Genomic DNA, 22482 nt, shown 5'->3' with positions numbered 1-22482 from the left:
TAGTGGAGCTCTCGGGAAGAACAGCCTAAACTGCTAGAAATATATGCCATTAAGCACGTCATTCCTTTCAAAAAGCGAATGGATTCCTAAAAACGCTCTGTTATTCGTTTACAATAGGGAGTTTTAGCTTGTCTGGTACTCCGGTTAAAGCAGGTGGACTGGGCGTTTTACCGGAAAGGTGTAGGCGTAAACGTTAGCGGCCGGATCTTTGCAGCCAACTGGCGGCACAGAGCTCAACTAGACAAATACAGAGCTAATAATGCAGTAACCAAGTGCATTCTTTTTTGCTGCTGGTCGAAAGTTTCGCATAGACGTAATTGTGTCACGCTTTACCGCTGCCGGACATTTATGCCAACAGCGAATTAGAAAATACTTAGTTAATGCAATGTTACCTCTGTGTTTGTCTGATTCAGTTCTGCCCCACGAGGTAACAGCACCTATCAAGCAGCAGCTCACGCTTACGCCTCTCACCTATCCGGTAAAATGCCCAGACCGCCTGCGTTTGCCAGAACATCAGACAAACTAAAACTCTCTGATGAGTCATTGTCAATAATTTCTGCATATGTATATTTACCTAGTGGAAGAAGAAAGGTAGTGGTGCTTCGCGAATGGGGTATGTCTGTGTGTCGGAAACATGCTTTCCCCATTTCGACGTTGTGGAGAGGAGTGAGCGCGTGCTGTATGACTGAGAGGAAGAACGCCACCTGAGTGGATGGATGGATGGATGTTATGAGCGTCCCCTTTGAAACGGGGCGGTAGGTTGCGCCACCAAGCTCTTGCTATTATACTGCCTAATGTCCTACCTAGGTTAAACAATCAAAAAAGAAAAAGAAAACACTACGAACTTCCACAACCAAATCCCCTATTGCGCACTGTGATTTTGTACGTCTCCGTTTTTTGTCCTTTCCCTACTTTTGTTTCACCAATCCTCCAATCGCCTCTTACTAATCCCTATTGCGGACATGTTTACTTTTCCACTGCTCTCGCTGAACCCAAGGGCTTCAAGGAGGCCAGTGGTGCCTAAATCGAGCGCTGCGTAGACGTCTTCCATTCTAATCAAACATGCTCCATAGTTTCCCTAGCTTTACCGCAGCAAGCACATGCTTCTTCTTCCTTCTTATATCTCGCTTTATAGGTGTATGTCCTAAGGCATCCCGATCTCGCTTCGAAAAGTAATGAGCTTCCCTTTGGGTTATCATAAATTGTTTCTTTCCTGATTTCGTTTTTTCCTCTTAAGCAGTTACTCATGGCAGGCTTATCTTAAATTTCCTCCACTCATGAGCTTATTTCGGCCTCTCTGACTTTCCGCTTGACGTTCTTTGTTGCTGTGTTGCCCACCCTACAGGCCGCATACTTGTTGGTAAGCTTCCTAGTTCTTTTCCTCCACTGTGAATCAATGTTTTTCCTGTACAGATAGCTCAACACTCTCCCAGCCCATTTACTTTCTTCCATATTCCTCAGTCGTTCTTCATACTCAATTTTACTGCGAGCTTCGCTCACTTCAAAACTAGTCCAACCCATATCACCATGCACAACTTCATTTGTAGTCTTCCCGTGAGCGCCCAATGCGAGGCGACCCACTGACCTTTGGTTCACGTCGAGTCCTGATTGTACCCCTGATTTAAAGCAAACAACCGCATTTCCGAAAGTAAGCCCTGGAACCATTACACCTTTCCACATACCTCGGAGCACCTCGTACCTATTGTATTCCCATAGCGCTCTGTGGTTCATTATGGCTGCATTTTGCTTCCCCTTCACTGTTATTGTTTTTTCCTATGTTTCCATATATATATATATATATATATATATATATATAATGTAATGTAATGCGGTTTATTGAACAGTCAGGAACGCGACCGTCTCAGTCGAGGGTCAGACACCGAGAACGCGAGCCCCTCTTCGTCGGCGGGCCGATGATGATAGCGCGTCCATAGGGCGCGCCAGCTTTCTTCGCTACAACATATATATATAGCATTTGTTTATCCATATACCAAGGTATTTATATTCTGTTACCCGAGGTATTTCCTGGCCCTGTATCGCCACTGTCTGTTCACTATTTTCATTGAATACCATAACACCTGATTTTCTAACACTAAATTTAAAAGCTAAATTGTTGCCTTCCTGTCCACAGATATTAGCCAGTCGTTGCAAATCACTTTGCTTGTTAGCTAGCAACACATTATCATCCGCATAAAATAAACCTGGAAGCTGCTGCTCTGGTACTGTACCCGCCTGTTTGTATGAGAGTTTAAAACCGATACTATACTTCCTTCTAGCTCCCTCTCCACCCTCACCATGCACATCATAAACAGCAGTGGGGATAAAGGGCACCCCTGCCTCAGTGCTTTGTTGATTTGAACGTTCTCCTCGCTCGTCATCCCTTCCCATTCAACGAAAACGGTATCTTCTAGGTCAATCTCTCTCAAAAGCTGCAGACAATCGTCACCTAAGCCTTCCCTTTCCAGAATATCCCACAAAATTTTGCGGTCTACGTTGTCATAGGCTCCTGTAATGCCTAAAAAGGCCACATCCCTATTGCAAAACCCCGTACCCAGTATCCCGTTCGCGGGATTATGGGCCCAGTGCCGCGCGCTGGATGCTGGGTAGCTGGGTAGGCACGGCGTACTGGTGCGAAAAACAGTTCTAGCGCGTTAAATACGCGGTGCCTGCACACCGTATATATTTTTTTGAATGCAGAAAGCAACAGAGAGCGTTTTAGTGCAATAAAAAAAACGTGAAAATAAAAATGCTTCGACCAGGAGCCGACCTACAGATCCCAAGCCCGGTACTTTACCGCTACGCCGCGCCTGCAGATGAACATGAACGGATAATTTGTCATGTGAAATTCGAGAAGCAGCTTTAGTTTCGCAGAGATACGTCTAGCACAAACATGGTAGATGCGCTATCGCCCAGTAACTAAAGCTCACGCCTGTACTACAAAGAAAAATTTGCTGTCCGTATTCAGTAGCATGCTCGGAAGTGCCACAACATCGATTTTCACTTGCGATTGGTATTTTAACTTCGAAAAAGGTCCTAAATGAACCGCCGACCCGGGACGCTGTATGGGCTGTTACTGTTGATTTTGATAGCCGTTTCTTGTTCTTCACGCGATGGATATGCAACGTTTTCTTAGTTCAGTGATGCCTTTCAGTCAACACGTCTGTCTAGTCACCTATCTTCGTCAGAGAAGCGCAGGCTAGTGCTGGGAGCCTTGGGCGACAGCACATACCTGTGTTTATGACGCGCCACATCGGCGGTCATCGCTTCTTGTGCTGGCACTGTACACATGAAAAAATGGTTTACTTAAGAACACCGATGCGAAAGCTGAAATATAGAGTGATTTATCCTTGTTAGACTTCTTATTTCCTGAGCCCATACGCGCCGATAGCTTGCAGACAGATTCGGCGGATACGCTAGGCCTAAGCTTCGCTGGGGACCGATCTCGGCGCGGGAGCTGGCGAAAGCTAAAATGTGTGTATTTGAGCCTCAGAACTTTTTTTTAGTACAATAGGGAAAGTGGAAGCGCACGAATCACCTCAGCTTTGTTATCGGTGCGATAATATCAGTCAGTGGTATAGGCTTCGAACTCGGGGTCAATTCGCGCGCGTCTGAACGACTTCTGCATTTCATGTCCACTCCACAACACTGCGAAAACGGCGACAACTCCCAGTCATATATTACGTGCGAACTACTAAAAAACGCGGCGTCCTCTGTGTTTGCGTGGTTTCGCTCAAGAATCTAGCTATCCGCCCAGTCAAAAGGGAAAATGCGAAAAACGAAAGTGATCTTCAGTGTCAAATGTGCATGAATAAACAGGGCAGCTCACGCACCTTTATTCCAAGCTGCGACACGAAATAGAGTTTTATGACTTCAAGATATAGCGTTATTTAGGACAACAGACTCGTATCAAGCGATGAAATTGTATAAAAAATTTAATATTCAGAAGCGCTCGTCCTTGCGTACTGGAACCAGCGCGGCACGAACACAGCCAGCGCAGTTTCCAGTGCGAAGCAGCGAACTGCAGCGAGAACCAGCGCCTGTGCAGCACAAACCAATGCGCCCCAGCGTCATGGCAGTGGAACCGGCGTATCTTCCAGCGTGACCCAGCTCTTATCCAGCGTTCTCACTGGTGTCCCAGTGAGTCCCAGCGAGCGCCAGTGTACCCAGTGAGAACCAGTGTCAAAAAAAAAAAAACGCGCTGGTTTCACACTGGAAGGCACTGGAAGACGTTGGTTTTTGCAATCAGGATATAACGGTGTGCTTCCTACTTTTGATATTTCAATACACTGAGTAAGAACAAATAAGTTATCATCCAAACGTCTACCTATTCTGAAGCCATACTGAAGTTCTCCCAAAATGCCGTTATCCTCTGCCCATGCTTGTAGCTTTAATTTGATTGCCTGCATTGCTATAGCCTTTATATTACCGGTGTAATGGTCAACGGTCTACACGAGTGAGTTCTATCTTTCTCCCCCTTACCTTTAAAAATTAAATTCATTCTACTTTGTCGCCAACTGTCTGGTATTTGTCTATCTTTTAAGGTTTTTTTCCACTGCTTTCACCAGAGCTTCTTTACTTTTTGGTCCGAGTTCATTAATAAGCCTAACGGGAACTTCGTCTAGCCCTGTGGCTGTGCGCTTAGGAATTTTGTCGTCGGCTTTCTTCCAGTTGAAACTTGTCAGCACCAGCTCCTTTTTCACCTGGGTCTTTTTCATGCTCTTTTTTTTCTTCAAATACAACCTTGGCATTGCCTTGGAAAGATTGGGCTGTTATTTTTCGGATGTAATTTATTGCCGCTTCTACTTCCAGTCTTCTCCTTCCAGAGGGTCATGGAACGCCGCCTGTTGGCTGGAGGAGGAAAAATAAGGAGAACGGACTTGACATTATTGGAGCGGCACTGGTTGCCTTTAACGCCACGCTGACGCTTCGTGAAACCATGCGCCGAAGCTGCTTGGGACACTGCGTTTCGCCCCGCAGAAAGTTCGGCCCGAGGCAGACGCTGCACCAGAGTCGGAAGCGACACGTCGGAACCTGATGGTAAAGAGATTTCGAACCACGCCAACGTAGCCGATCAACGTCGTCGTGTAGTCGAGACTCCCGAGCAGCGCGGGGCAGCGTTTGGCGCCTTAGGAAACATAATGTTGTCAGATACGGCCACGTAATAACCAAGGTAATAACCATCAGAGTAGTTGGGAATATTACCATGTCCTGGTAGCGCGTCGTGCGCGCAACCGAGTGGTGCAGTGCGCTCAACGTAACCGGAAGATTAGTATGAGATTTGGGCAAGTTGGTCCGGAGTTAATGACGTGAATGGAAGCCTAAGAACCGAAATGCAGAAAGAAAATGCGTGCGTGGGGTGCGGGAACAAATAATGGTGCGGTACGCTTAGAACACACCTATTTTCCTCCTGCACCGTGGAGCTCTGCACTGCATTCACGTCATGAGTAACACAAGGAGCCGCAGAACGACTTATCGCTTCATGAGGGAAGTGGAACAGCCGCAGTCAAGCTGCTCCCAACCTCTAAATCTGGAAAGGTTGCAAGAACTGTGCATATACCTACGCAGTGGTTGAGTGGGCGTAACTAATGGACGGGTGAATCTGCTGTTTACTGTTTACTGTTTACTGGGAGGTCAACTTTTACATTAAAGAAGTGCAGATCAGTTGTTCTGGCTGTGCATGATGCTGACAGGAAAGTTGGTTTTCGTCGGACATAATGTCAGTGCTAGAAAATCTGACTCATAAATACCACGTGTTCTTCGACGACCTTTATTATTTTCGTTTTTAATGTAAAAAGAAGGGGGGGGGGGGGGAGAAGACCTAGGGCTCTTTTCCGACGACTGTTTCAGATTATTGAAAACAAGGAATTTCAGGCAAACATTTAACTTTTACTAAACATTAAAATCCAGCGAATATCCCCGAGATGATTATTAGCAGTTTTGTAAGGTAAATTTTTAACTGATGACTTTTGGGGTCATGCTGTAATTGTAGAATTGAAGTCTACCCGCCGTGGTTGCTCAGTAGCTATGGTGTTAAAAGCACTTCTTGTTGGGCTAGTTGGTAGCTATTTTCCGTTTTCTTCTCTTGTATGTGTCTGTTTATTTGGCGTCTTTATATTTTATAATGGCTATGGTGTTAGGCTGCTCAGCACAAGGTCGCTGGATCGAATTCCGGCCACGGCGGCCGCATTTCGATGGGGGCGAAATGCGAAAACACCCGTGTGTTTAGATTTAAGTGCACGTTAAAGAACCCCAGGTGGTCTAAATTTCCGGAGTCCTCCGCTACGCCGTGCCTCATAATCAGAAAGTGGTTTTGGCACGTAAAACTCCATAATTTTTAAGAATTGAAGTCTGGCAATATACAATTGCTAGTAGCCAGGGGTTTAAGAGAACTGCTTGCTGGGCAAGTTCGTATCGATTCAGTATACCGAAACGTGTACTCGGTTATATTTTGGGAGGGACCGCCTTTCACCGTCTAACAAATGTTATCGCTCAGCGCTGGGCGCCCGCCCGCACGTATCGGAAGTTTCTCGAATGTTATCAATGGTTCTGTTGTCACGGAAGCTTGAGTAATCTGACTGCATATGCGATGCGAATTATGCAGAACTTTCTGGAAGACACGCGGGCACCTGTGATTACTCTGAAACATTCGATGACTCATACATAAAAACCGCCGTGCTTGACCAGGAGATCAGATTTTCGGCGATCGCCGACTGGGTTGGCCGCTGTCATTGTTCCTTGCGTGTAGCCTGTTTTTGAGGGCCACAGGTTCGCCCAATAAAAAGCAAGTTTCGTCACCCACAGTTCTGCTGCTTTCTTCGCGACAATACCTGCATTAAAGGCGACAAAAAACAACACACAGCACACAAGAGGGCAATAGTGTTCCTGTATATGTGCTCACACTAGAGGACGACGGGACAGAGCGCCACTCACAACTACTTTATTTTTACAGAAGACACGTACATATATACCCCCAGCCTGCGCAACAAACGCATTCAAGCTTGAAGTGCGGTAAGATAAAGAACCTTCAAGGAACTTTGATTCTCAGGGGTTCATCATAAGGATGCAATATATTACTTTGTTGCCAGTCATGTACATCGGCCGCCCTAATTTACAAAGCATCGAGGTTTTAGACAACAGGTCCTCGACGAAAGACTATACTCCGTTCTATACATAGCAGTCAACGCTGTGGAAGCTATAGATATATATACGCAAGAAGTTTGGCCAAGTAATCATTTCGCGCGTTCCGTCCGTTCGCTCGCGCGAGCATGGACTTGAGGCTCATCGCGACGGGTTCCAAATAAGAAACCTGAAGAGAACAACAAAAATAAAAATGTTCTAAAACAACACATTAGCAGCCGTATACCACAGTGAGTTTGTTTCTAAGGGTTAAAACTTGTTTCATTCAATACTGAGCCTACATTTAAAAAAACACAGTTGCACACAATTGCGGTAAAAAACATCGAACCATATCCAAGTGCGAACGAAGCCACTGCAAGAAGTCTCTCTAGCCTCCACAGCGTTGACTGCTATGTATGTAATGGAGTATAAATATGCTCGTTATAGTTCCCCGTATCTGCACTATATGTAGTGCAAGCTAATGTCGTGAACTTCGGGCGTATTGGGACTGGTCAAGCCTTTTGTCTGCTTTCGGTGTGGTTCAAACCTGTGTCAATATTGGCGGGCATTCACTGTTTGCTTTGTCTCGCAAGAGGTGTCGCGGTGCGTCCGTGTTAGAGTCACTGGAAATTCTGGTGACTCTAGTGTTAGATTAGGCAGACCCACCGAGGTACCCCCAGTACCCCAGTGGCTATAGCTACGGCGTTGCGCTGCTGAGCTCGAGGTCCCGGGTTCAATACCGGCCTTGGCGGTGCATTTCGATAAGGTCGAAATGCAAAAACGCTCGTGTTCTTAGATTTAGGTGCACGTTTAAAAATTCCATATGGTCAAAATTAATCCGGGTTCACTCACTACGACGTACCTCATTGTTATATCGTTGCATTAAACCTCAGAATTTATTGAATTTAGAGATTCAGGACTTGTTCATAACTGTGCATCACGTTCAATATGATTGATTACTTGTCAACAGTTGTACTTCTTCACTAGTAATTTGACTGATGAAATAAAGGTATTGAAGTAGAGCGGCAAGTTGGGCTAGTTGGTGGAATTAAGTTCATCTTGTAATACTGGACAGGGCGAGCGCAGGGAGGAAATACATCAGACTGCGCGCGTCCTGTGCATGTCTACTTCTGTTGTCTGTGTGTTTGCAGCGCAGTATGACAAGATCAAATAAACTTTTCAAGTCAGTTACTAAGTCAGCCACTTCAATATTGTTACGGTGCATTTGGACTGGACCGTGTGCTCAAGAGGAAGACGAAGAGGAAGTGGTATACACCGTCTCCTGGAGCTGTGACCTTCGTACCAGCCTGCGCGATTACCACTAACTTTTCCGCGTGTAAATAGTTGTAAATACGTTTGTGCATCGGGCTTCCTCTTCGTAACATTTCGTGGAAGTCCTGGGTTACGACTCGGAACGGAGCTTCGCAGTGGCCGCCGCTTTGGTTCTTCACCGATGTCGCAGGAGACGGTGCCTATAGTTCGGCAACGCCTGCGTCGGCTGTCGTACACACGAATCCGTGTGATCCAGGAGCCAGTCTACCGCTTCCTTTTCGTCTTTCTCTTGCGCGCACGGTCCTGCCCAAATGCATTGTAACAATATGGTTACATTCTGCAGCAAGCAAATTGTTACCAAGGGCACAACATCCAGCTCGTGTAAGCGGGCAACAGTTTCGCTATGGTCAATTGTTAAATCGCTGCAGAACAAATTTATCGGTGCTGCGGAGAAATTTCGCGGTGAATTCGCATTAGCACGGGGAGTGGTGTGTCCGTCGAGCCAACGCATTCCAGAGAAGTGAGTGGGCACTGCTCCGGCGATATTGTAATGGGCTATAGGCTTACTTTTTTTGCGCAATAGCCAGTCAGCTCATATCCTTTTATGCATGACGTGGATCAACGTCAACACTTGCATTCGCAAGGGGAGTGATGTATCCATTGGGCCATCACTTTCCAGAAAAGTGAATGGACGCCGCTCCGGCGACATTGCAACGGGTTATAGCCTACCTAGCTTTTGTTGCGCGAAAGCGAATCGGCGCTTGTCGGTAAATTCATGGCGTAAATCGGCGTCAGCACGTAATTAACACGGCTATAGTGATGTATCGGTGTAGACATCACTTTCCAGAGAAGTGAATGGACACCGCTCCGGCGACATTGCAAAGTAAACTGCTATAGCCTTCTTCTTCTTCTTTTTTGTCGGAAGCAAGTCTGCAAATATCTATTTATTCATGGCGTAAACCGGCACCAGTATGTGCATTAGCAAGCTCGGGGAGTGATGTCGTCAAACCATCGCTTTCCAGAGCAGGGAATTGACACGGCCTTAGCAAACTTGAAACGGGCTATAGCCTTACCTTTTTGCACCAAAGTCAATCTGCGCATATGTGTTTATTCATGCTGTGGATCGGTGTCAGCACGTGCATTAGCAAGCCCCCTCCCCCTTCCCCCCTCCTTTTTCCAACCTTCAGCTTCCGTTATCCTTACGTCGAACAGACCCAATATCCACTCCAACCGTGTAATCATATTCATACTTTGTGTTGAGCATGAAACACACGCATGAAAGAAATCACTAGAAGACACGAACTCAATATGTGCTCCATTTTGCACTCGAGTCGTCTGGGCATTTCCGTCGTCGGTGTGTATTATGCGAAACCCATTGTATTACATAATATAAATAGGTCTCAACTCGCCCAGCTTTCAGTTCTTCAGCTGTGTGATCGCTGCACAAAGGAATACTGTCCGCTTCAACCGAGCAGTTGAGTTCGCGCAGTAATCCTATGAATTTCCTCCTCGCCTAGACGCCTGTCGCGGGCCAGCCATGAAACGCACGGAACCACTACATGTCACGTGTAAGCGCCTTCATTGCTTCTCCGCGAGACTACACGAAATACAGAGGGCGCCTTGTCGCCTTGGTGCTCAGTAATGGAAGGGCCTCAGGCAATCTTCTCAAAATTTTAAGTTGGTTTCAACTTTGTCGTTGAAAAACAATCACTAAATAATAACCTATCTTTTATGTAAAACCCCATGCCTGAGGCATTTGAGGTTATATAAATAAATAAATAAATAAATAAATAAATAAATCACGAAGCTACCTTATTGGCGTCGTATTTGGCTTGGAGCTCAAGAGGAGTAGAGTCACATACATACATTGTACATTGCTTGTTTCCCTGAAGAGGAGAATGCCTAGTGCTGTTATATGCCGTGCGTCAGCAGCGTCTATATGCCAAACACATTGGTCCAAGTGAACGTTAATGTGGGTTCTTGCCGAAGTGGCACTCCAAGTGACAGACCATTGTCTCCTAGACTTCATGCACTGCATGGAGTCTAGGCATGTTGCATGCACCATCGTATCTCCACGAGAACCTGCACAGGCGAATGACTGCTCGCTCCGAGTTTGACGTCATTCAAGAAGTATGACGCCCTCATTAATGGCGCTTTGCGGGAAAAGCTGCCGGACGGCACCCTATAATGCATGCATGTGTGTGCTTACGGGTAAGTAAACGAGTAACGAGTAAACGTGTAGGTTCAGCTTTCGATATGTTTGAGCCATGTCTTGTTTTTTTTTACTCTATTTCTTTCTACCAATAATTAACGCCGTTCGTTGTAATTCATGTGCCCGTGACCACGTGGCCAAGCTATACGCACACTATTGTGAGACGTTAACGGGTACACGCGCATATGTCGTTTGCGCAGCTTTGTTGCAGGAGGTTTCGAAGTGCCTGCGACCAAAAGTTTCGCCTAATATAGGATCCTGTATGTAGATTAAACTAAAGTGTGGGGTTTAACGTCCGAAACTGCACAGTTGCTTGTGAAAGAAGGTATAGTGAAATGGGGCTTTCAGATACGCAAACTTTTTTTTTTTTCGTGTGTGCATAATACTCAGCCACTGGACTGAGTATTATGCGCAACGAGGCTAAATCGATGAAGCTGCGAGCAAAAAAAGGAAAAACGATTTAAGTCACTTATAAGTTATAATTTACATACGATTTGATAGGTTAAATTTACCTGTAATTGCAAGAAAACCATTTGCGGTTGGAAGGATGTCAATATTTCCAGTGCTTGTTTACACAAACAGATCGCTCACTCGGCGCTGGATATTGGTCTATATGCTCCGGCTGACAGAGGTAGATCAACTTTGCGATATAATACAAGCGTTCATGCAGGGAAAGGAACTTGAAATCTCGCTTTCTAAGCTGCTCACTCCTGCTATCGTCGTCTTCCTGGTCAGTCGAAAGACGATCGATACGACGACGCAAGTTTTGACATTCGCGCCAAATGTGGCGTATATATAAAGCTTTTTTTTCTTCTTCTTCACTCGATATGTACTACACGCGACGAGAAGAGTGAACACCGGCACAAAAGGTGATGTGCGGTACGTATGAAGTCCCACAATAACGCCAATCGTTGGGCGCTTGGCTGTGCGGTAAACGCCCACGGCGACCTCGTGCGGAATTCCTAGTAGATGTCCTTGGTGTACGAGCTGTTGTCGGTGGTGGTGGTCGGGCCCGTTCCTGTCAGAAGGCGCACTTCCGGCAGCGTCTCGTACGGCATCACGGCGATCGTTGTGGTGCTGGCGTCGTCGTAAGCGCTCGTCAGCGCGTTGATCGCGGCGACGGCGATCAGCAGGCAGGCGATGAGCACGAACAGCACCACGTATACGGGCATCAGGGTGCGTTCGCTCGTCGCCATCCACCAGGAACCCCAGCCAGCGATCTCGGCACGCTTGTCCTTGGCCTGCACAACCGCAGTATACCAACAACGAGTTCATGCAACCAATCTGCTACACTTCGCAACTCCGCAGCCAGATAACGGATGTCGCATACACTTCGGCAAACTCGGCATAGTAGCGTGTCTAAAGCGGATACGTATACATAAGTGACTAAGTCCCGCCCTTCCTTCACCTCGCGTCCACGTTATTTTGTGCTGCGCGGTTATAACATGAAGTCATACAAGGTTCCAAAGTTTAGAAGCTTGGAAGCTTGATAGCTTCCAAGCTTCTAAAGACATATGCTTCCACGTGAAATCGCTTTCTCGTTTACATGAGCTTCCAAAACTCCTATTCACAAATTACTGCAAATTAGTGGTATACAAGGTCTCTCTGAAGGTCATCCGTTCACGCTCCCGGAAAAAAATAGCAGTCACCCGGTGTATTCGTCGTCCTAACCTCCTTCAATGTAATTAAATCCTGCTTCCTTCACACCAAGTGCCGAGGTCCTTTGACCTTTAGAAATAGCTCTGAAATGGCTTCTCCGGAAGTGCTGCTGGGGAAGCCGTTTCGTTGCACTTGATGGACTCCTCTCCGGTTGGAAAGCGCGTTCCTATCAAGTGCCTTTGGATTTGCTGTGACTGCAAAATGTTGCATGGGGGCATGCCTTGAGATTAAGAAATCATGACGAACCACCACGTTATCCCAAATACGAAATCACATGAGTGAACGGGGGCGTTACCCTGGTGCATATTGCCAGGTCTTGAAATTCCTGAATCAAAATCTTGGGCACTAACATTGCAGGGACCCGTTGCACGAATTTATTGTACTTAAAATGACATTTACAGCATCCTTGTCGCGATCCACTAACCGAGCGATTTCTCTGACAGTCAACCGACGGCCACTTCTTATCGTAGTTCGCACTTTATAAACAATCGCATCGTTGTGGCTTGTTGAAAGTACCCCAAAGCGCAGTTCACTTGCCACAAACATTCGAATTTCGTTGAAGTGGTTTTACCACATTTTTATCTGATGATGATGACGTTTATTGACATCTCCTTTGAAACGGGTCGGGACAAACAGTGACCTAGCCTGCTTGATTTAATCAGATTTTACTGCATCTATTTTTGTCTGGCCTTTTCCCTACCTCATCTCAATCTTAGCCTTGGTATTTAAAATCTCTATCACTATATTGTACTGTTACCTACTCTTGCAATGACTACGGTTCTATAAATTTCTTTCCTGCTTTTTTTTTTACCGCCAATACTTTAATCGTCTCTTACTTACTCGACCGCTGTAGAGTCAATCCTTTCGTCTTCTTTGAATTGCAATGTGTATGGAAGGCGGACACTCGCTACGGGTCTCGCTATGTGAATATTTTGGCATTCCATTACAATGTCCGATTACTGTTGCTAATTACTGTTTTACTTTATTTTCTACACAGATGTGGAAAGGGGCGCAGACCCTTGTCAAGTTGAACTGGTTTTGACTTTTTCTCTCTGCCGCCTACATCATGCATGGATGCGAAATAAATTTGACTTGATTTGATCTTGATGTGCCGAGTCGTCTCCGGGTTAATTCTTGCAGTGCACACATGCCTCGTCATGTGCCGCATATTTTCTCCGGTATGTTTTTTGTACTCGGGCAGCCAGTTCGGATACAAAGAGCAAGGCACTCCCCTTTGGGTTATCATACAAGTTTTCCTTCCTGATTTCTTTCTTGCCGTTTCTTTTTTGTAAATCTTCATGGTATTAAGTTTTGTTTCCCTCATTTGCATCCAATTTATCGTCTCTGTTTCTCTCGCTTTCCTTTTTATCATTCGTGGTAGTCTGTTTGGTTACTGCATGACCATAGAACCATCTCCAAACGCTTTCTTTTCTGAATCTTTCCTGTTAGCTGTCACGGAGAAGGAGGAGACAAAGGGGAGGAAAGACAGGGAGGTTAGCCAGTGTAAGTAACGGCTGGCTACCCTGTGCTGGGGAAAGGGGTAAAGGGAATAAAAGGGGAAAGAAGAAGGAGAGGGGAAAAATTGAAACCAGAAAATTCACACAGTAACGCGATACTACGCGCAACAACATTCAAAGGCGGTCGCACAATTCGCACGTCGTTAAAAACTTCAGCAAAACCCTTAAGGCCTTGAGTGCCGAAACCCGTCTGGACCAGTGTCCTAGAGCTTTTTCCTCTGTAAAGGGGCGATTGTCCAGTTTTTCGAGCGCGGTCGCGAGCACTTTTCTTGGCACTTTGTGACGGGGACACTCACAAAGGACGTGCCCAGTCGTCTCCTCGCGGCCGCAGGTGTCACAAATAGGGCTGTCGGCCATACCAATGCGGAATGAACAGGAGTTCCTGAATGCCACGCCGAGCCACAGACGACACAGAAGTGTTGCTTCCGCTCGTTGTAACCCTCGTGGTAGACGGAGTTGCAGACGTGGATCCAATCTGTGCAGACGTGCGTTCGTGAATTCACTAGTGCTCCACAGATTCTGCGTAAGCTCGCGGGCGAGGGAGCGAAGACTTGTGGCTGCATCTGTTCTTGACAGCGGTATGGGTATAATCTGGGCACCATCATGGTCCCACCGGGCAGCGTCAGCCGCACTGTCATTTCCCGAAATTCCGTAGTGACCCGGTATCCACTGGTATGATGTTGTGTCCCTTGTTGATTGCGTGATGGTGGAGTAGTCGAATGTCTGCGACTAGTTGCACATTTGGTCCGTGGTTGAAAGGGGACATCAGACACTGGAGAGTTGCCTTTGAGTCACATAAGATGGACCATGAATGTGATGATTTGTGAACAATAAACTCCAGAGCAACACGGATAGCTGCGAGTTCTGCAGCCGTCGATGATGTAATGTGAGATGTCTTGAACTTGAGGGTGACAGACTCTGTGAGAATCACCACTGCTCCAGCTGAACTTTTAGACGTTTAGAGGAGACAGAATCGTCCGTGTAAACGTGGATGCGTCCTTTGTGCTTGTCATGTAGCACTGAAACCACGGTTTGTTTGAGGACGAAAGTTGACATCTCCGTTTTCTTTTTGATACCGGGAATAACAAGAAGGACCTGGAGTGGATGCAGGCACCACAGTGGTAGAGATGGTCGTGATGCAGGCGTGAAGTTTGACGGTAAAGTTCCATGGTTGGCGGCAATTATCTTGCTAAACGCTGAACGAGGTCGAGCGGCAGGGAGGGAGGCGAGATTATGCGATGGAAGTCGGGCGAAGTGCCTGATATGCATCCTTAAAGTGTCGACTTGAAGATACGTATTGATGGGGTGGTCATGCGCGATGGCTATTGTTGCTGCCGTGGATGCACATCTGGGAAGACCAAGGTAAATTCGCAGAGCTTGAGCTTGTACAGACTGGAGGGCACGGAGGTTGGTCTTACCGGTCCCACCCAGTATAGGTAAGCTATAGCGCAGGAGACCGAGGAACAGTGCGTTATAGAGTTGGAGCATCGCACTCACAGACGCACCCCATGATTTTCCCGCAAGAAATCTGAGCACGTGGGTTATCATGACTAATTTCCTTTTTAGGTAGGAGATACGAGGACTCCAGGAAAGGTCTCGATCTATTATCACTCCTAGAAAGCGATGCGTCTTCTCGTAGGCAATTGGCTGTCCATTAATTCTGATAACGTACGGTTTTATTGCTTTGCGCGTGAAAGCGACTATAGAACACTTCTCGGAGGACACCTCCAGACCTCGCGCTCGAAGATGACCTGATGTTAGTGTGCCCACTTTTGGAAATCTGGCTCGCACCTGGGGGCGCGTCGCTCCTGATGACCAAGTGCATATATCGTCTGCATAGATCGACACATGGACGGATTGCGGAAGGGTATGAACCAGGTCGATGAGCACGAGGTTAAATAGAGTGGGGCTCAAGACTCCGCCTTGTGATACACTATGGTAGGTGTTGGGTTGTGATGACGCACCATCCTCTGTTTGCACAAAGAATGACCTGTCCTTCAAGAAGCTGGATATCCACCGAAAAACAAGGCCGCCTAGGCCGACATCGCCCAAGGCGTCCAGGATGGCTTGATGGGTTACGTTGTCATAAGCGCCTTTAACATCTAGGAACATCGCCACTGATAGCCTCCTGAGGCTTTTCTCGTGCTGAACAGACGAGACAAGATCTATGACGTTGTCTACAGAAGAGCGTCCGCGTCGAAAGCCTGCCATAGCGTCAGGGTATAACTTGTAGTGTTCTAGATATCACTCTAGACGCGTCAGCACCATTCTCTCCATCACAACTGGCCAGAGCAATGGGACGATAAGACGCCACGTCTAGGGGCTGATTTATCTGGTTTTAGCAGAGGCACAAGGCGGCTGGACTTCCATGCAGCAGGAACTAGTCCTTCACGCCATGAATTATTGTACACGTCTATAAGTGCATGCTGGGCTGTTTGACCGAGGTTTCTAAGAGCTGCGTATGTCACCCCGTCAGGCCCAGGCGATGAGGAACGTCTGCACGCTGCCAACGCCGCCTGCAACTCCTCGATGGAAAACAGATTGTCCATACGAGAATCCCGCGAGATTGGAACATCACGGGGATCACGTGTAGCGAACGATGGCGGTAGACCAGCAACCTTGAAATAGAAGTCCTCCGCAACGTCGATCTCTCTGCGACCTTGGGAGAGAGCCAGGCATTGGAAGGGGTGGCGTTGTTGCGGTGATATTCGAAGACCACGCACTGTTCTCCATATATGTGACATGAGTTTATACGGATCAAGGGAATCACAGAAGGTTTTCCATCTTAGAGACTACAGGGAGTTGATCCGACGCTGGATCTTCTTCTGTATGCGTCTCGCCTCCCTTAGGTCGCAGATGGACTTGGTGCGCCTGTACCTTCGTTCCGCGCGACAGCGGATTGCTCGAAGCCGCTCCAGTTCTGCTTCGAATTCAGAAAATTTAGGAATAGGCCTAAAAGATCTTGTGGCTTCTTGAGCAGTGGCGTCAATTAGCTTCTCGATGTTGCCAGGTAGACAGTCTTGGATCTCTTGGCAATTCTGCTCCATGAGCAACGTGTATTTAGGCCAGTCGATGTGATGAAGAACTGTAGTAGTGTGTGACTTGCGTATGCCGTCGATTTTAACATATGTTGAAACGTGGTCACTACCATGCGTTTCTTTGTCCGTGAACCATTTCACACTGGCACTGAGGCATCTTGAAACAAAAGTTAAGTCCAGGCAGCTGCTGTATGTCAATCCCCGCAGAAAAGTGGGACTGCCATCATTTAGGCAGGAGAGTTCATGGTGCGACGCGAAGGATAGTACACGTCTTCCTCGACACTCCATCTTTAAGCGTCCCCGTAGCGGGTGATGCGCATTGAAGTCGGCGGTAATAACCCATGGTCCGGGTGTCGCTGTTAAAATTGTACCTATTCTTGCGTTGTCAAATCGACTCGAAGGGGAAATGTAGGCACTTACGAGCGTGAGTGCGACGTTCTTGCATTTTATAGTCAAACATACGTACTGATTGTCGTCATAAGGCGCCACTGGGTGTAAAACATACGTGAAATCGCATCTGATATAAACGATGACTTTGCTGTGGTCGCTACAGGTGGCAGACATGAAAGCTTCATATCCTGATAGGCGGATGGCGCTCTCAACGTTTGGTTAACGAATCACGATTATTGACGATTAGCTGTCACGGAGCTTCGCACAGCGCTTTATGTAGCGTTTCTGTTCAATGCGCTCCGTCAGGTTTTTGTTTGCTTGTTTGTTTGTTTGTTTGTTTTCCCACTGACATAGGAACATGACATTACTCAACACAACCATGTGAGTGAAGATCATGTCTCTTCCGGACTGAACACATCACGGAACCCTCCTCCACGCTGCGCGTGCGGCTATGTTGCGCACGTTAATTTCCCCCTAAAATAAAGGCGATCAGAATGTTAAGGCAGACCTCACGCTCCATTGCGGTGAGCAATTTATTTTCCGGCATTTGACGAGAGCCGTCGCGATTCCCGGCACAGTAGAGAGCAGCTAAACATTCCGTGACTGATAAAGCCCAAGTTATGCTTTGCCAAAGTGAGTGCGAGCAGGGAGTGTGCCAGCCAGCCATGGTGATGGCAGCGCGCTGTTTTCGCAGCTAGAACCGATTCGCCCCCGTGGACCTCAGGGCGATGTGTGCCATCGCAAGACTTCACCTAGAATAGCGCCATGCACTGCCTAAAAGAAGCGTCTTATTAAACACAGAGGCGCATATTTTGAAGTGGAGACAAAATTAGGAGACACGTGTGGCACTACGAGTTGAAATGCAGAAACAAACAGCAGAACTTTGCAGAATCACAGCCCAATTTCCAGGCCATATTCATTAGGAATTTCAGTTGCAAAGGTAGTTGGGTGCTGAAGCTCCCACTCAATAGACCATTCCAGTGGATTTACAAAGAAATCTAACACTGTCATTGAGAATCATTACCAATAATTTCTATACCGCAGTGTAAAAAAAAGCAAGCGTTGGGCATATTCTTTTCAAATTTAATGCGTATTCATTGCAAAATTTTGCAATTATAGTGCAATATTCTGTGAGAGATGACTGTTTTACAAAGTCGTAAGGTCACAAAGTCACAAAGCCACAGGAAAAGTTCAGGCAAATATGTGTACGACATGATGGTTGAACCACTGTAAATATTTACACCACCTCATACAAAAATTTCTTACTAAATTACCAGACATTATTCTAGTAAATTTAGCAGGAAAACTATCTATAGAACTATGCAGTTGACATTATCAAGAAGTAATGGAGTTGGGCAGGCCATGTAATACGTGTGGCGTATAAGTGACGGTCTATTATAAAGTTATAGAATGGGTACCAAGAGAAGGGAAGTGCAGTAGGGGCCTGCAAAGAATTAGACGGTGCAATAAAGTTAGCAAATTCGCATGCGTGATATGGGGTCAGCTTGTGTAAGATAGGGGCAATTGGAGATCGCAGGGAGAGGCCTTCGCCCTGCAGTGAACTTAAGAAATAGGCTGGTGATGATTATAATCAGGATGACGTGAAAAAAAAGTTCATTGCGCGTTATATACTTACCGCCAAGCTGGCCTTGCGCCTATCCAGACATGCGCGGTTCCTATCATTCGAGTCGCCCACCGGCCAGTTCTCGTACTCGTAGTTCGGCACGTACTCAAAGTAGTTCAAGCTCGGGTGGGGCTCTTCAGGATCGTCGTACCGCTGCCACTCCTCGGCATCGAACTCCTGAGCACCGTGGTAGGCGCACAGGTGCGCGGTGACCAGGCCTTCGCCAGGCACGTAGTGGGAACGACATTCGCAGTAGCCGTTCTTCGGTGAAACCACTGAGGGATCCGCCGCGGCAGCTTGCACGCAGCCGTAGCAAGGTTGGTTAATCGGGTGTGCACCGGGTGCAGCGGTCGCCATTATGACTTTTCTTCTTTGCCGTTGTGTGCAGATGATGATGATAATTACTTCGACAAGGGCGCCATGCCACGGCGAGTGGATAGGCCAACAACCGAGTGGTATTGTGATAACAAAAATATAGGTCAAAGTAGGAAAGAAATGAATTATAAATAAAGTAATATGCTGAGCAGTGGAGTAGTGAGCTATGCAATAACAAGAGATAAAAAATAACTTTGAAAATTAACAATATGTATGGTAAAGAAATAGACTGAAGCCAAGATTGACGCAAAAGGTAACTCAGATTTTGAACTATTCTTTCATTTGTCTTCTTGGCATTTGAGTGTTATAGTTTGATGATGAAGAAGAAAGAAACCTGTACTCCTTTTTACGTTTCCATCCCGAGACTGCGCTATCGTTTTCTTTTTCTTTTCTTTTCAGTGTAAAAAATTGGACAGGTAAGCCTCTCAATATTCCGGCTATACCGAAATCCCAAATACGCTATTCAAGCAAGATTAATGAAGAAAATAATTAGAGGACACCTAAGCATTTATGATTTGTAAATGCGAAAGCATTAATGTCTATTTGAACGCCGCTGAGCAGTCGTTGGAGTCAAGAACTCCTCACGGACAAGCAAGCACGTTGAGAAGCTTGGCCAATGCCTCCTAGAAAGCCCAAGGACGGTGCACTTCGATCCGTGACGTCATTCTACCTTGCCCGACTGCCATAGAATCCAATGAAGACGCTCCCGAGTAAGCCGGGGTGATTTTGACGCCACTGCTTTCGTCACGCCGGGCTTGACAGCAGAAATTTCAATCTAATTAGCATGATGTCGTAAAGCAGAGCGCACAGGCCTGCTATCTAGGAGGCGCTGGTTTAGGCCAGTGGGCAAGACACTCGGCCCCTGAGCGTGGGGTCGCAGGCTCGGAACCCACTACCGCCAACACCTTCCCTTTCGAATGTATATTCTGTTTTTTTACGCATTAATTTCCTTATAGCGATTACCGAGGTAGAGCTAGAACGCAGGTGACAGCCTGCAAGGGCAAGGAACGCGCGGATAACACAGGCCTGCGAGAGTGAGAGTGACGTGGCGTCGCGGCGGCGCCCTCTCCCCTCACGCAACAGCTGGCGCGCCAGTACTGCAGCAGATGTACCCTTTCACCCGCTGTGTTCCGTCGAGGCGTGTTTGTGACGTGGCATCGCAACCAATGGGAACCTAGGTTCTGTTTCGCTCCTACAGATGCCGGCCTTTTCGCTCCATGCGCCATTCCATGCTTTCGCATCAAAAGAAGCAAGGAAGAAAAAAAATCTCAACACGCGCTGGACACACAATCACGAGTCGCAAGCAGCACACAAATTACGCCACCACACGGGTACCAGCACCGAAAGCATAGCCCAGCACCTGGGACGTCATCCATAACACAGGAGGAGTTAGTCCACGCATGTCCCTTCATGTGCGCATATACCGAATAATATTCAATATTCATAGTTGCGCATAAACCTGAGCGCAAAGGACAACACGGCTGCCACCGCAATTCTCTAAGAAAGAAAAAAGAAAAAGGAAAAGGAGGATGAGGATGAAGAATCACAGCGCAGAACTTTCATATCAAATACTAAAAAAAATCGCGAAGGGCGCTAACGAAAGAGCTCGTCTTATCAGGACATGATCACTGTTTCCACAGGTGGACTGGTTTCCCCCTCATTATGTTCATTCTGTGGCAAGGCTGGAACAATAGATCATATCTTTTTTTGTCTTCTCGGCGTTTCTCTGCTATTCGGGGCGAGCTCCAACACTGAAAAATCTGGTGCCACCGTCGGCGGGACCTGGCATGAGGGATCACGTGGACACAGTGGCGGCGTCCGCTGCTTCGGAAGCGCCGAAGCGAGCTGAAAACAAAAGTTTAAAGCCCCAGCTGCGCTGTGGTTCTGATTAAGTGCTGAGGCTTTACCGCCTTGGGTGTCTGCTTGACAACATTTGAAATCACTATAATGGGTAGTGGCTGCCTTTGGAGGCGTGCAGCATGGTAGGCTACTGCTCGGTGCCGCAGTGCCGGACGTACTCAACGGAGCCCGGTGTCAGCCTTATTCACGCGTAGCCGCAAGACAAGGAGCTCTGTGAAGCTTGGCTCGCGAAACTTAGAACCGGCAGACAGCCATTGGCTACAACTCGGGAATGCAGCAAGCACAGTCGCGAGGAAGATTTCTGCTTCGGTGCCGGGACTGCGCGATGTTCGATGAGTGGCAGAAAACGCGCACTGAGGAGCTCGGCTGTGCCCGCAGCCCGGCTAATGTCATGACGGTTTGGTCTATGAACTTGTTGATGCTAGATACTGGCAAGTTCACTGGAATGAAAAGGGAGCGGTAAGACGCACATTTAAGAAAGGCATGACATATGGTCATGTTTGTGTTATGAATTAATGATTACGAAAAAGAAGCAGAGGGAAATCGCACGCTGAGAGGACCGATAAACATACAGTGCGACGCAACTTGAGAAATAATATTGAAATGTCCAAGAATTTAGAAGACAAATATAAGGTTGAATCGTGGCGACGACACTTCCCAGTGGCCGCAGGCGTCGAAGTCTCTATAACGAAATAATTTTTGAACAGTTCTGATAGCGTCAACGCAACAATGGTTGCTAGTGTACTGTCAAATGCTTATATGCTGGGGCCTAAAGCTCACGGCACGGTGCGAGAACGCGCTCACAGCGAAAGCAAAACATTGTGCACGGACGTGCATGCAGACGCGCAGTCGGTCGCTGCGAACCCGTGCGATCGCTGCGTTGAGGCTTCATTCTGTTATGTTCCATTTAGTTATACAGACAACCCACTATAACAACATATTTCACATAGTTTACTCTCAGCGTTTGCCTACCTTTCACGCAAGAAGCCGGTTCGGGACACTGCGTCGCGGCGACCGCGCGCAGTGGCGTTCACTGTACGCATTCGGTAAAGAAATAGCGTCATTTCAATTTGCCCAAGATTATTATGTCGACAGTGAAAAACTTCCCTCGTTTTGAGAGTACTTACACAAATGTCCAGGAGGGCTGCTGCATGGTGTTTTTATTGAGCGCCGTAAGCGAAACCTATGAGGAGCGCGCTGCGTGATCCCTCATACTACTCAAGGCAGGTGCTTCCGACAGATGGCGACTCCGTAAGTCCTCGCCCCCTATAGGAATAAAACGACCTATTACAACCCCGGCTACGGTCTTGATTTGATGTGTGCCTGTAATCCTGTCTTCGGAGACACTATTCGTGGGTTCAGCCACAGAAATATCCGCCTTCCAGGAGCGCTTGGTTTCGAAGCTCGTGGGAAGGCTAA

General features: G+C 47.1%; 1 protein-coding gene across 1 annotated transcript; it reads right to left on the bottom strand.

Moving 5' to 3' along the window:
- Nucleotides 1–11147: 11147 nt before the first annotated feature.
- LOC142582774 (uncharacterized) lies at nt 11148–19191 on the bottom strand. Its single transcript, XM_075692801.1, has 2 exons — nt 18841–19191; nt 11148–11841 (listed from the first exon to the last, which is right to left on the bottom strand). The coding sequence occupies exons 1-2, from the start codon at nt 19183–19185 to the stop codon at nt 11563–11565; spliced, it is 624 nt and encodes a 207-aa protein (XP_075548916.1). The 5' UTR covers nt 19186–19191; the 3' UTR covers nt 11148–11562.
- Between the last annotated feature and the right edge of the window lie 3291 nt (nt 19192–22482).

The sequence above is a fragment of the Dermacentor variabilis genome, chromosome 5 (genome assembly GCF_050947875.1).
Source record: "Dermacentor variabilis isolate Ectoservices chromosome 5, ASM5094787v1, whole genome shotgun sequence".
NCBI lineage: Eukaryota > Metazoa > Arthropoda > Arachnida > Ixodida > Ixodidae > Dermacentor > Dermacentor variabilis.
This window is presented reverse-complemented; position numbering and strand designations above follow the sequence as displayed.

Excerpts from the sequence above, each read along its gene's own strand:
- LOC142582774 (XM_075692801.1), bottom strand. The coding sequence starts at position 19,185 with ATGGCGACCGCTGCACCCGGTGCACACCCGATTAACCAACCTTGCTAC. Across the intron at positions 11,842-18,840 it reads GGCGCAAGGCCAGCTTGGCG|GCCAAGGACAAGCGTGCCGA; the intron begins GTAAGTATATAA and ends GCGGTTGTGCAG.